The sequence below is a fragment of the Varanus komodoensis genome, unplaced genomic scaffold, assembly GCF_004798865.1.
Source record: "Varanus komodoensis strain SLA01 unplaced genomic scaffold, ASM479886v1 scaffold3, whole genome shotgun sequence".
Taxonomy (NCBI): Eukaryota; Metazoa; Chordata; class Lepidosauria; order Squamata; family Varanidae; genus Varanus; species Varanus komodoensis.
This window is the reverse complement of record NW_025335761.1, coordinates 19,034,031-19,048,335: the sequence shown is the minus strand read 5'-3', so window position 1 is coordinate 19,048,335 and position 14,305 is coordinate 19,034,031. Positions and strand designations below refer to the sequence as shown.

Genomic DNA, 14,305 nt, shown 5'->3' with positions numbered 1-14,305 from the left:
CTATGTGTGTATATTTCATATGCATGTGTGTTTCATTTATTTGTTTGTTTGTATGTATGTATGCATGTGTTTGCATTTATATATGTATAATTTAAGCCATCTTGTCCTGGCATTGCCAGTTGAGGACATTCTCAATCTGAGTTATTACAGCTAGGCTGGGTTCTAAACCCCTCGGAAAACCAAAAGAATTGCAAAGGACATAACCAGAAAGATAAGAGAAAGTCTGGCTCAGTCACTGCATCTATTAGAAACATAGAAACAGAGTGAGTCAAAAGGGATCTCCCAGGCTATCTAGTCTGACCCTGGCTCCAGCAACAACATCCCTCCGCAGGGAAGTCATTATAGGTGGCATATAGATATGCGGATAAATAAATAAATCAAAGTGATAACTTACCAAGGCTGTGTCTTTAACTTCAGCTCTAAATTACTATCCTAAAATGAAGAATATAAACATAAGAAATTAAGTATTTAAGTATATCAATATTTAAATATGAAAATATGTATGCATGTATAAACCATATAATTCAACTTTCTTAAGAGTACAACTAAATAAAAAGTTCTTACAGGGAAAGGGAGAAAAATATTTTTAGCTGATTTTAATATTTGCACCCCATATGATGGAACAAAACAACGGTCATATGAAATCTTCCTATTGAACATCAACAGTGCCTTTTCTATGATTGTACCTCTGCATCACAATGTACAGACACATTTATAAAAAAGAAGAATTCATGGGAATTACTGGGCATTTTACAACTCTTGTGATATTGTTTTTTTTAAAAGAATAATGCAAAAACTAAACTATTCAAAACCATGAAGGTCGCACAACTGATTGATTGATTTTATCTGCCTCTTTTTCTAACATAATAGTTCTTAAAACGGACACAAAAATCAAATCAAATTGATGGACAGCCAATTTTACCATCAAAATAACAGATCCCAGGAACCGAACACTATATTTTCTCCATATTGTTATCTTGCTTGTCCTACTGATCCAAGAGTATTCCCAAAACCCCTGCTTTAAGCCCCTTCCCTTAGAATACCAGGTGCTATTGATGGTATCAAAAATAGCTGAGCAGATGCTCCTGCAACTACTTCCTCCAAAAAGTAGAGGGAGGAATTGAGGAATGAGGGAAGGTGTTCATCAGAGACCTTGCCACAGACCAGCTGGTACGTATCCCTGCTATCACTGCTACTGCTCTGTCTCCAAGTTCTTAACTCCCAGGGAAAGAAGTCCTATTCAGGTGTTTGAAATCATGAGACCATAATGGCTGAGAGTAAAAGCAAGGAACATCGCTGTTGTCCTCGCCCCCACCCTAGGCCTTACCCCACCTTGTTTCTCCATCACCCCCACCTTTCTCCCCACCATTCATGCATATTAAGGACAAACTCATTCTATTTCAGTCATCACAGCTAATCGTGTTAAAGCAACCCATAAAACCTCCTGGGATACCAGGAGTAATGTTGCTTGCTACCCTTTTCAAGTTCAGTCTTAAAACTGCAAATATCTGAGAAAAGGCAAATGCCATATGTTAAAGCAACAGTTCCAAAAGTGAAACTCTTACCTCTGACACAGGAACAGTTACTTTCACCTTCTGACCAGCAGAAAGTAATTTTAGAGGCATAATCACAGAAGCAGAAGACTTCTGCTTGTCTTGTTCCCCATTACTTGAGCAGTGCTGGGAACAAAGGGGAAGAAGCAGTTTCTTTTTATGTAATAAAAATACTAAGCATAAAGCTTCACAGGTTTTGATTTTTTATATTAAAATGTTCTTACTAGATATATAATATTTCAACCTAAACCTGAGTAAGATGGCTATCCAACTGTGGAGTCAAGACTTGCCATTTTTCCATATCATTGAACTGAGACATCAGCCTTTTATCTACCTTTGTCTCTGTCTCTGTGCAAACACACACAGAGGGAGAGAGAGCCATGCTGAATCAGACCCAAGGTTCAGTGTGTTCACACAGTGCCCAGAGGGTCATACCAGCAGGATATGAGTACAACACGGCCCTCCTGCCCAAGTTTCCCAGCAGCTGGCACAGACAGGCGTACTACCTCTGCTACTGGGGGTCGGACCTAGTCAGCAGGATGAACAGCCATTGATAGCCTTCTCCTCCATGAATTTGTCCAATCCCCTTGTAAAATTGTCCAAATTGGCAGCCATCACTACACTTCATGGAAGAAACTCTAATAGTTTATGTGCTGCATGAAGAAGTACTTCCTTTTATCTCTAGTAATTCTAGTACTAGAGGAGAGGGAGAGAAATGCCTCCCTCTTCACGTTCTCCACAGCATACATGATTTTAAACACTGCTAGCAGGTCTCCCTTTACAAGCTAAACAATCTCAGCCAATGTAAGATTTCCTCACAGGTCAGTTGCTATCTGAACCTCTGCTATTATTGTTTCGGTAATTTGGGAGAAGCTGTGATAACATGCCTAGGATTGTGCCCTAACATGGGGGAACTTGGAAGCCAGGCCCCTGTGCCTGATGTCCTGCAGCACTAAAGCTGAATGAGATCTACTCAGAGGTGCCACTTAAGTAGCCTTAAGAGGTACAAACCTCCCTGGTTAGGTAACGCATCAAACTGTAAGCCCGCTCTTCAGTCTGAGCAACTTATTTTCCATAGAGGAGCTCCTGCTAGACCAAGTTCCTGCTGCTCACTCTTCTTCACACTCTGCCTCTGGAACCTAGAGGCTACCTTGGATTTCACTGCCCCTGGCTTTTCTGTCCTTAGCTGCCACCTGTGCAATCTGACTGCTGGCCGTCCTTAGGTCACACCTCCTATTTCTGGCTTCCTCCTGCCCACGGAGCTCTCACTTGAGGTGCCAGCCCCAGTAAACTCTGACACCACTGTTATATCAAAATGTCCCAAAACCACTTTATAGCGCTAGATCTCTGACATGGGAATGGTGTTAGGTAGAACTCATTAAAGGCCAGGCATACATAGCACCAGTGTGAACTTGGTACCAGGATCCCTCTGTGCTGTAGACATCCTCATTTGCTAACAGTGAGGGGTGTAATTTGCAGCAAAGAAGTTGTGGGGAGCAGAACAAGGAACTACCAAAAGGTCTGTCCCAGACATTTTCAGCCAGAAGTCTAGAAAGAGTCCCACTTGCTTTTGCACCTGCCTACTTCACCTTTCCAACCAGGAAAAAGAGTGGAAGCATACTTATCTAACAGAATGGTGTGGTTCAGATGTAACAGGAAACCACTGATGACTCTTACAAATGTATGCCCCAGAGAGCTGTGGATCACACAACCTCCCCCTTCACTTTTTCATGTACCAGGGGTAAAGTGTCTTCTTGAAGTAGAAAATGGACCATAGTTCATGGTGTCCACATGCTACAATTATTCAGAACAAGCCAGAAATACACCATGGTTTCAGATCTTAATCTATTCTCAGTAATCATGTTTATTCAACCACCATTTTCTGTATGAAAACTGTAGTGAACCTGCAAAGGAAACTCCTGCATGCAAGGAGAAGGAAAGAAAAGATGTGGCACATTTGAGCCTAGGCCTTACTGTGGCACACTCTTATAGCAGGAAGCCATGATTTCTTGCAAAGGCTGAACTGGGCCAGTTGCTTGTCTTACTTTGAGCAGAGGGCGTTTTTCTACCCCTGCTTGAAGCCATATTGTTAGGTGTTACACATAATGCAGTATTTCCAGTGATAGTAAAATAACCTGCAGATCAGCATTTAATGATGGTTCCCAGTACGTTGGATAGTGGAACTGAAAGCACTGTTTCAATCCGGATTCCAGAGCAGTTCTCCGTGTATCTTCATATGATCCTTTCACTCTCAGCTCAAGGTCATCTTCCTCTACAACAGAGATGCCCAAATAAGTCACACCAGAAAGTGACAACACCATCTGGAAACCTTTGTGTACAAGTAGCCATCTAGCCATTGGATGGATAGCAAAACAAGCCAGTCCATAAACTTGCATGGGCAGATAACACAAAGAAATACCATCTAAAATATTCATGCTTCCAAACTCCAGTTTAACATTTGATACTATGATTGTTTATGTTTATTTCTAATTTAAGTTCTACCAAGTGGTGGTAGATATTGCCAAGGACTGTCTTAGCCAAAAGAGGAGGAACTGAGTTGCTATGAGCTCTTTCAGAGTAGATGAGCTTATAGTAGGTCTATCTTAGCAGGTAGATGTGCTCATAGCAAGAACCCTCTGGGAACCCTTCCTGAAGGAGGTTAAGAGGGTGTCTACCCGGAGGAGGGCCTTCTCTGTGGTGGCACCCAGATTGTGGAATGTGCTCCACAGAGAGGTTCACCTGGTGCCAACATTATGCACTTTTCGGTGCCAGGTAAAAACCTTTTTATTCACCCATCATTTTAAGGGATTTTAAATCGTTTTTAACATCAACAGTTGCATTACATTTAATTGATCAAAGCTGCCTTTTTTCCCAAATTACCTTGTTAGCTGGAAATAGATATATTGAAGGATAGAGTAAAAATGTAAAAAGCAAAATTAAATCAGTATCTGAATGTGAGCAAATTAAAGGGAAAACACATAGAATCCATATTTTTAGATCAAAAATATCCTTCAATTCAGTCCAGATATTAATAAGCTACCATAGTTTCTCCTGGGACTGCTGTGGCTTCAGCATGCATACACTTAAAATGAAGACCACTTAGGCATTCTGTATGCATTTATTCTTGATTCATGGTGGGTGCAACTTATTGTGCATCAATTCATTATTTACACAGACAGTAACAAATTGTCCATGTGTGTTGAGACAAGAGTTTTCCTTTAAAGCATAGTCTTCTTCCATGCATACAAGGTTTTTGCACATCTGGAATATCAAGATGCATCTTGGAAGCTAGATTGCACGGTGCAAGCATGATGGCATGAGTCATCACATAATGCTCCCCCTTCTGATTGGTTGTTTTTTTAAAAACATAAGAAAAGCCTTTCAGGATCAGACCAAAGGTTCATCTAGGCCAACACTCCATACACACAGTGGCAAACCAGCAGCCCACAGGATCCCTCAGGCAGGATGGGTGTAGGAACTCCACCTGCCCGAGTTCCTTGCATGCAGGCAGCCACCTCTGGTAAAGGAGGAAGCACCTCACTCACAAGGCTAGTATCCACTGATAGCCTTCTCCCTCATGAATCTGTCCAATCCCTTTTTAAAGCCATTCATCACTGCCTGCATGATGATGCTGTATGTTGTTGACTTGACATCTCCGGTCACCACTACAAAGGTGAATGCCACAGAATTTCTTCTCCTCCTTCCAAAGGAGGAAGTGTCACAGCAGTGGCAGTGATGAAAGCAGCAGCTGCAAGGACTGCTTCAAGGGAGTTTGGGGTGGGATTCTGAGTGATGGGGTGCCTGAAATTTTAGGGGGGAAATCTGTACACTACTTTACTGTGCATGCTCCAAAGCTTGCAATCAGTTCCAAACTTTAGGAACAATCCCATAAATGTTTCACCAGGAAAAACTCCATGCATGCTCCAGCCCTGAGGACTTCTTTCTCTCCAAACATGCATAGGCTTGTGCTCTTAACAACAAATTCCTACATTGATCCAGGCTTATCACAAAGATGAACCTATCAAATGGACAAGTTTCAACCAACATGCTGACTTGTGATGACATGACATTTGGCAACGTCACAAGTCTTGCTTTTATTGTCCAAATGCAACAGAATATAAAGATGTTGCTTAACCAAGCAAAATAGACAGAAAAATATGATTTTACCTAAGCCCATTCTCTTGATTCTAAGAAAAGAGAAAGGAATTGTATATCAGTGAAGTACTTATTTTTTGAGAGATTAATAGCTACCTCCACTTACCTTGTGAATATTTAACACTCTTCCCTTTGGTAACACAAACATTTAAACAGGAAACTGGACGAGACTGTGTGAAATGAACAATAGTGTGTGTTATTAAAATTTGAGCATCAGAAAGGATCAGGCATTCAGTTAGAACATGCTGTAAAAATAGTTCCTTGATGTCCTTCTATTACAGGTCTCTATCCCACTCTTTTTCATTCCTTCCACTACAGAATTAGAATTCACCATTAAGCTCATTCAAAAGGTGGCCACCAAAATAGAAAAAGAAGAAATATAAATATTACCACAAGAACATCATTTGTGATGAGGCTTTCAAGATGATCCAAACTAGAAAATGGGAGGAAAGGCACTTTAAAAAAAGAATAATTGCATTCAGTGCATTCATATTTGTGATTGATTGTTCCTTGTTCCAATTACCATGAATGTAGACCTGGCTGGAAAAGGATTAGGAGGAGGAGACTTCACTCACAAGGAAACCAGAAGGGAATTCCGCCCTCAGTGCCACTCACTTCCAGTGCGGAAGTTGCCAACTATGGGTTCCATCCATCTGAAGATATTAACTTGGGCAACATGTCTGTGCACATTTATTCAGAGGTAAATGCCACTGTGTTCAATAGCCCTTCACTGCCATTAAGTGTTCTGGTTTTGTTTGTTTGCTTGCTTGCTCTCTTGTTTAAACCCACTGCTTTAAGTTCCTTTATTATGTATTTATTTATTCATATTCCACCCAATATGTTCTCTGGGCAATTAACATAAGTTAAACACAATCACAAATTAAGATAAAATAACAAACCCACAGTAGCAATTACAGTTGAATCAGCATAAAAGCATAGCAGCAGTACAAGATAAAATGCAGTGCTAAAAATAAGAGTTAAATTGTATAAATGCTGAGAAAATGAAAATTTCTTCACGGGACACTGAAAAGAATACAAAGCAGGTGCCACAACCAAAAAGGGCTCCTCCTGGTATCCCTCCAGCCTCACTTCCTTTGGAAGGGGCTCCCAGAGAAGGACTGCCAAAGTTGACTTAGAGGTCTGGGTAGGTACCTATGGGATGAGGCATTCTTTCAGATAACCTCACCCCAAGCCATTTAGATTTATGAATGTTATTGCTAGAACTTTAAATCGGGTCCAGACTTTGACTGGAAGCCAGTGCAGCTGGGAGAGGACTGGCATAGTATGTTCTCATGAGCATGTTCAATAGGAGAGGGGGTTAATGGGGTTGAAGTTCCCGTTGACCTAGAAGTGCCTAAGGGCTCAATCCTACGCCCCTTGTCCTTGCCATATATAAGTCTCCAAAGCCTATGCTAAGCATGCAACGTGGTACAATGATTTGCGTCTCCATTACACCTTGTAGTGGGTATTTCATCTAGATGTCTACTTTCTACCATCCAGATAAGCATTGGGGAGGGGAAGAAGGCAGCTGGGTGCTGACAGGAATTGGAGAAAGCCCTCAAGTCCAGCATCCTCCCCTCCCAGCTGCCAGCATTTCCCTTTTTGTCCAACTGTGATTCAGAGAAGCGGTTCCAAAATCACAGGACCTCAGAGGTGGGACTACAACAATCCCCAGTCAATGTTATTAGTTTGCTCTGACTGTACCCAAGTTGCATTTAGTGCTGTTGTGTTAAAATGTACACATTAATTTGCTTTTTTGTGCATCACCGCCCTCTGCTGGATATAATCAAACTTGTTTATGCATAAATTAAACAAATGTAATAACCACTTATCTAATAATGATCTTGGGAAGTTTGAAACAAACTTCTACCATATTCATCATTCTTGTAATTCATTTCATTTAATCCTGCTGAGAAAACTCTACTGTCTTTTAATAATCAGCACTTCCCTGTGCTTTTGTAAAAGTTATAATAGCTGTATTTACTGTGTACAAGTAAATTCATGCCTGCACAAGCAACTGTTGAGAATTTTTCTCACAATACACCAGGATCTTTCAACATCTCACTGACAGGTGATATAATTAGTTTTACCCTACAGGTCTTGCTACTTTCTGCTCGTTACATTCATCATCATCATCATCATCATCATCATCATCATCATCATCATCATAATATGCCATAAAGACATCTATAAATATACCAATTTACACTCATTTATTTTGATTTGTTCCCCATTCCATAAAGAATCCATAATAGTGTCCCATTTCTGCTACTTACTTTTCCTTCACTCTGAATTCCACATCTAGTTCTTCATTTTTCTAGGAAGAAAAATAATAAGAATAAAGAAATTAGAAGAAAACGTGCCAAATGTTAAAAACAAAGTATCACCCATGTTTTTTTAAGAAAAACAAAGAAACAGACACATAGACCTGCACTGTTGAATGTTTCTGTCCAAGATTCCTGACAGCCAGACATGCCTTTTTCAAGGATACTCCAGTGCTTTATTTCTGCAGCCCCACCCCAGCTATCAGCTGTCATTTCATTCCCACTGAGCATACTCACTTGTCACTGAATTTTATTTATTTATTTAGTATAAAAGTGGCCTTTTAGCATAATACTCTCTGGACAGCTATTTCAATAAAATATTAATATTAACATTAATAAAATAATATAATTCAAATATAGACAAAATAAGATACAATATCATAAATATATCAACAAAAATTAAAATAAAATCAAATTAAATTAAATTACTAAATTAAATTAAATTCAAATTTAAAGTAAAACTAGTGTTGTCAAATGAATTCCTCAATGGGGATGGGGGGCTATTCTAAAGTTGTTTTGTACTTCTGCAAACAGAGGTTCCCACAGGCCTGTTTATATTCATCTCTTCCATATAATGGTCTAGCTGCAGCTGCATAAAGAGCCATACTAAGTGAATGGGTTCACTACAGTATATCAGGTATCCATTGAAAGGATGTATAGTTAATTGTCATCCTGGGCCTCTCCAGACATGAGAGACCCTATATTCCTATTATTTTCATCTGATAAAATCATCATTAGTGAAGCATGCACTTTCACAATCCTCTTTCACTGTAATATGAAACAAATATGTGAGGAAGGTGCTGTACCTCTGAATTCAGAATAAAATTTACAAGGAATGTCTCTCCAGGCTTGACTTCCCCAACATCAAAGAGAACAGTAAAAAGAAGATCATCCTTAGTGAGTGGGTCTTCATCATAAATCCTCAGTTCTAGAATGTTCTGAAAATAAGAAAGTTTCTCACAACAAGAACTGCAACAACCTGTGCATGCTTGTAAGCTTCAAATTCATCAACTGCTGATCTGTACAGGAGAAGGTATTGTGGGTAAAAAAATTAGTAATACATTAATTTTCATGATCAAAGAACGCCAATCCAAAATCCATCCCTCTCAATTCTCTTGAGAAGCTCTGAATACAGATTCTCTGAGACTCAAAGACAAGAGATGCTGATTTCCTACCTTCACTTGCCTCTGTATCATGAAATAGAAGGTTTCATTCCACACAGGCACACTGGAATTCTTGATGGTTTCTGTTTTCACTTCCTCCTTTGAAGCTGTTGGTAGCCTCAGTGATACATAGCAATCTGCTCCACTCACTAAATCAGAGAGAAAAACTTTCTTACTACAAGTCTAATCCAAGTACTAAAGGCCCAGTATTGGAAAACACCTCCAGGGTACATCTTTAAATCCTATTAAATTTGTGACCTGAGAGATAAAGAAATTAGATGGAATTGGTGCTACTGTCTTCAGGGTCAAGCAGCCTAAGGTTCCTTTCTATCATATAAGGGAAAGTTCACTATTCACCTCTATAGGGAAAAGTAAAAGTCTGTATTAGGGACATTTCTGGATGAAGGCAAAATCCTGTCCTTTATACACACACCCCACACCCTAACCGTCACTGACAGATTTCGTGTCTACACTGGGGCTCTGCGTTCTGTACTAACTACAGTCCCTCACACTAGCAGTAAGGAAACAGTTCCTCGGTTTGCATTTCAATGCACATTTACCTAATTTCACACTTTCAAGCCTCTCTACAAATCAAAACAGTTGTTCTTCAAAATTAGCACTTCTCCAAATTTTGGAATGGAGCTTTCCTATAAAAGAAAAGTATACCAAATGTGTGTTTTTGGAGAAATCATATCAAAATGCATTATATTAGGAAAATTGCTTGCAAAGAAATGAATGTTAGGCAAAAATGCAGAGAAGATGCTTGTATTCAAAGAAATGTGCAAGGGAAAAATCATATGAATTTTAATTTTAGAAAAGTTATCAAACAATGAATCAAAGTTGAGAGTGGAGAAATTCCTCAAGATTGAAAAACCAAGACTGGAAAAATGAGTAACTGAGAGAAACCTAAACTGACAACTTTGTCCATCCCTGCATCCCACACCCATTCACAGATAACTTTTTTCAATAGCAGGCAATTTGTAAATTGCTAATAATTGACTGAGTTTTAGGACCAGATTTCAGATTTAGCATATACTTTGCTACTGATCAGAGTCTGAATTTGGAAATCTATTCTTACCATCTGTTGAAACGTTTCCTGGTTTTGTTTTTCTAGTTTTTGTTTTCACAAGTTCTAATTTTATGGAAGGAGGACATTGGACAATCTGTAAGCGATGGTGTACTCACACAAGTCTCCTACGGTGATATTTCTAGCTTGCAAGATTTTCACAGTAAGCAGAGAAGTTGGACAGGCTTGAATCTGCCAAGCAAAGACATGACATGACATGAAGTCACAGGGCTGGACTGAATTGCCTGCTCCACAAGACATCAGCAAAAGGGAACAGAACAGATGAACATACCTGAATTTCCCAATAAAGCTTCCCGTGCTCCAGGTGATGTTAAGATTAGATACACACTAAATGGGAACGGGGACTGCAGGTGGCGCAGTGGATTAAACCGCTGAGCCGCTGGGCTGGTAGATCGAAAGGTTGCCGGTTCGAATCTGCACAACGGGATGAGCTCCTGTTGCTCTGTCCCAGCTCCTGCCAACCTTGCAGTTCGAAAGCATGCAAATGCAAGTAGAAAAAAAGGTACCCCTTCGGTGGGCAGGTGACAGTGTTCCATGCACTTTGGTGTTCAGTCATGCCGGCCACATGACCACCAAGACTGTCTGTGGACAAACGCTGGCTCCCTCAGCTAGGAAACGGAGATGAGCACTGCCCCCTAGAGTCAGGCATGACTGGACTTAACGTCAAGGGGAAACCTTTACCTTTACCTTTACTTTAAATGGGAAGGGGGAGAAATTTGGAGTGTATAGGAAATCATGACGTGGCATGGATGTGAAAAGCTTAAACAGCAATGTGAATGGGATGTTAGAACTCAGTTTACACACAAAGTATGGAGGAATCTAAATATTCTGTCGCCTGTCTTTCTCCATTTATTTCCACAAGTTGCTCTCCTTTGGCATTGTGTTTGCATAGGTCCATCTTCAAAGAAGATTATTCAGAGTCCCACCTCCAAGATCCTGCAGGCCTGGAGCCCGGATTCCAAAGGTGTCATGCCAACTGCCTTCCCCAAGGTCACAAATATGCCTCAAAGGGGAGAAAAGTGGGCATGCTGGTGGGTGGAGGGAAGAAGGCTGCCCCAGAGACAGGCTGATTCCTCTTGGTGCCTTTCCCTCCATTACCCTGATACTAAAGTTAGTTGTCCAAAAGTGGCTGCATACATGAAATCTGGCTGTGAGGTGAGCAGCAGTAGAGATCACCTCTACCACACCTCATTCCATTTGGAAGCTTGCATTGCTTTGAGGGTGATGGTGATAGGATGGTGGCATAAGTTATTGATTCTCCATGTTCTTCTCTTCACCCTGTTGTAATCTCAAGCTGACCAGGCTATCAAAGACAGAAATGCAAATAAAAGAAGCAAATGAAAAATTAATAAGAACAAATACACAGTTGCCTATTCAGTAGGTATGCTAGTAGGTATGAAGGAACAGAACTTCATTTTTTTAATCGCACATCTGTGCGTGTGTGTGTAGGTGTGTGAGAGTGTGCACATGCTGGCCAGTTTTAGCCAAAAGGTTAATGATATGAATGAAGAGACCAGAAAGTTGTTCTCATTATAAACTGAGGTTGTAAAGTTCAACAGATGGTCAGAGGAATAAAGGAAAAAATATTTCCTCAGGTAATTCAGGAAACAGAAACAGAATTTCTCTTTGGAGAAATTGACTATCCTGGTTGATTGGAGTTAGGATGGAAACGCCTAACATTAGAAGATAAAAGCAAAATGCAGAGAGGCTGGGAAGGAAGGTAGGCCAGAATACTATAGAAAAGAGTCAGCTCTGCTAAAACTAGATAACTAATTGAGAGAGCTGAACCAGTTGCAGTAAGATACTGTTTGAATAAAGGGTCTGGCTAAAGTAGGGATACAGACTTGGCTAGCCTTTATTCCTGTTTGTTTTTGTTACCCCTTTTGCTCATATAGACATGTGTTGATTGTCCATACAGATTGTAAAACTTTTTCCTATTGACATTTCTCTTTAGTAAAATTTAGACTTTGCATTTTCTTTTACATTTTGTGGAGGGGAGATTCATCACACATCTAACAGCCAACCTAAAGTAGATACATGAAACCCAGAGAGTTTTAAGGCAGCTTTGATGGCTGTCAGTGAAAGGAAGTGATCCACCTGATGGCAGTAGGAAAGGAAGGGAAGGGCAGAAAGGATGATGGGCTTGTTTTGCTTGTTTTCTCTTCCATTTACAGAACGAGGCATTGCCAGTCTATGACAGTAGAATCCAAAACATGAGAGTTAAACTAAGACAAACTGTCCAAGCAAGAAACACCTGCCAACATGAAAGTAGCTCTCTATCCTGGAGGTGTTTTACAACTACAATTTTAAAAAGAAAATTGCTTTTAAATCTGAAATGATGTAATCTGATTTGGCAGGTCCTCCAAGCGGATAGTTTCTTTGAAATTTAGCACCATTTCAGCATGTTGCCTTTTGTGGTTCTGCACAGCATCACAGTTTTAAAAATACATAACATGGCCATGTGTCATACCCATATACTGTACTGAAGCTGAATGTGTGTGTGTATGTGTGTGTGTGTGATTTGCATGATGCAACTTTCTTGAAGAAAAAAACTTCAGATGGAAGAAGGAACTCATCCAACACAATAACATTCCCTATACATATAAACAGTAATGCAGCAGGAGCCAAAGAGGTCTTAATCTCTAGTATCAGAACTTTTCATTAAAAAAGAACATCAGCTCTTTGTTACAGGGAGTCTGCAGACATTTAGCAATGCATTGAATGTGTTCTTATGGAGGGACACAAAGAAATGCAGAAGAATGTTCAAAGGGAGTATCACCAGCATGCTGGTAGCACTTCAGGTATGTGTGAGTCTGGATGATTCCCAATCACAGGCTTCAGGGGCCATCCTATGTGCAAGAAACATGATGCACATTGTCCATAGTCTCAGTATTCGCACAGGGACTGGATACCTTTGCACTGGACTTCTCTTAAAATTAAATACACTGGATTGGTTCCAGATTTGCTGTTTTGCTTTATACTTTTTAAATCTAGATTTTTTCATTAATCTATTTAAGACTAGATTATTTCTATACTACAGTTTATTGAATGGTTGATTTGTTTTTCTTATTTGAATTTCCAGATATGATTTTTTTCCACAGTGGAAAAATAGCATATAATTAAATGAAATAAAAGTATAGTCTTGAATCTAGTTTTAAATTCTTGGCTAAATTATTCTAAATTTTAGGGAAGAAAGGAAACCCTGAATATGAGGAAAAATTAGGATTACAATATACCTTAAAGCAACTTTTAATTAGAAGTTTCAGTCTGAACCGTTCTAGAGTTATCCCTTTGAACCATTCCACACCATTTCATCCACAACCTACACTCTTCATACTAGGGTTTCTCCCTCCCCATGTTTTCTTAAATAAATTATAAACATAAAACCACTATTAAATACTATCATTTATTTCCTGGTGATCCTGTAACCTGTCAAAGGCATCATACAACAGAAACATCAGTTCTTGATCACTAACATGAGCTGTGCAAAATTTAATGTATTTATCTCCATGGGCTAAATGTAGGAAAATGTTTATATCTGATCTTGCACCAGCTATTAAAACTGTGACTCAAGGAATATAATAGACATTCCTTTCTATTTATTGTTCTGCAACTTTCATCATGTATTGGCTCTTTACTTTAATCTCCAGCAGAGATAGACAAGTTGAGACTTGATTCCAGCTGGTCTGCACAACCTTTGCATTCTTTGATCTTCCTTTGCAATTCTTCGTTTTGTGTCATGTCATTTTGATAGAAGTGGTAAGCACCAAGAGTAAGGAGGGAAAGCCCAAAAAGACCGACATAGGATCACGCAGTTGCTAGTTTATTGTGTAGCAATTTGCCCAGTGTTTGGAGGACTGCCTGCACTAGAGATACGGAGTTGTGTTTAGTCCCTGTAGATGGACATATTCTCCAAAAAGTTGATCAAGAGGGCATAAAATAAACTGGCACCTTTGTGATCCTGTGTCATTTTTCTTTGTGGCTTTTTTATATTTCTTTTTTATTTTATATTTATATTTAAAA

General features: G+C 39.6%; 2 protein-coding genes across 4 annotated transcripts in view; both read right to left on the bottom strand.

Moving 5' to 3' along the window:
- Window positions 1–10,389, bottom strand: part of LOC123026808 (cytosolic phospholipase A2 delta-like) — a 28,426-nt gene extending 18,037 nt beyond the window's left edge. For 2 of the 3 annotated variants that reach the window (XR_006415386.1, XM_044436852.1), the window contains exons 1-4: window positions 8,839–10,389; window positions 3,689–8,025; window positions 1,566–1,679; window positions 395–432 (exon numbers count right to left, since the gene is read on the bottom strand). Coding sequence is in view for 2 of the 3 variants with exons in the window: in XM_044436852.1 (XP_044292787.1) it covers window positions 395–432; window positions 1,566–1,679; window positions 3,689–3,988 (452 nt within the window). In the remaining variant the exon portion in view is untranslated. The remainder of the gene's footprint in view (window positions 1–394; window positions 433–1,565; window positions 1,680–3,688; window positions 8,026–8,838) is intronic. The other variant, XM_044436853.1, reaches the window with a different exon arrangement.
- LOC123026811 (cytosolic phospholipase A2 delta-like) lies at window positions 8,581–10,522 on the bottom strand. The gene is made up of 3 exons (XM_044436856.1): window positions 10,381–10,522; window positions 9,208–9,344; window positions 8,581–8,970 (listed from the first exon to the last, which is right to left on the bottom strand). The coding sequence occupies exons 1-3, from the start codon at window positions 10,520–10,522 to the stop codon at window positions 8,785–8,787; spliced, it is 465 nt and encodes a 154-aa protein (XP_044292791.1). The 3' UTR covers window positions 8,581–8,784.
- Between the last annotated feature and the right edge of the window lie 3,783 nt (window positions 10,523–14,305).

Coding starts and splice junctions, on each gene's coding strand:
- LOC123026811 (XM_044436856.1), bottom strand. CDS start 10,522: ATGTCTTGTGGAGCAGGCAATTCAGTCCAGCCCTGTGACTTCATGTCA. Junction 9,345..10,380: donor TATCACCGTAGGAGACTTGT/GTGAGTACACCA, acceptor TCTCTGATTTAG/TGAGTGGAGCAGATTGCTAT. Junction 8,971..9,207: donor TGATACAGAGGCAAGTGAAG/GTAGGAAATCAG, acceptor TCTTATTTTCAG/AACATTCTAGAACTGAGGAT.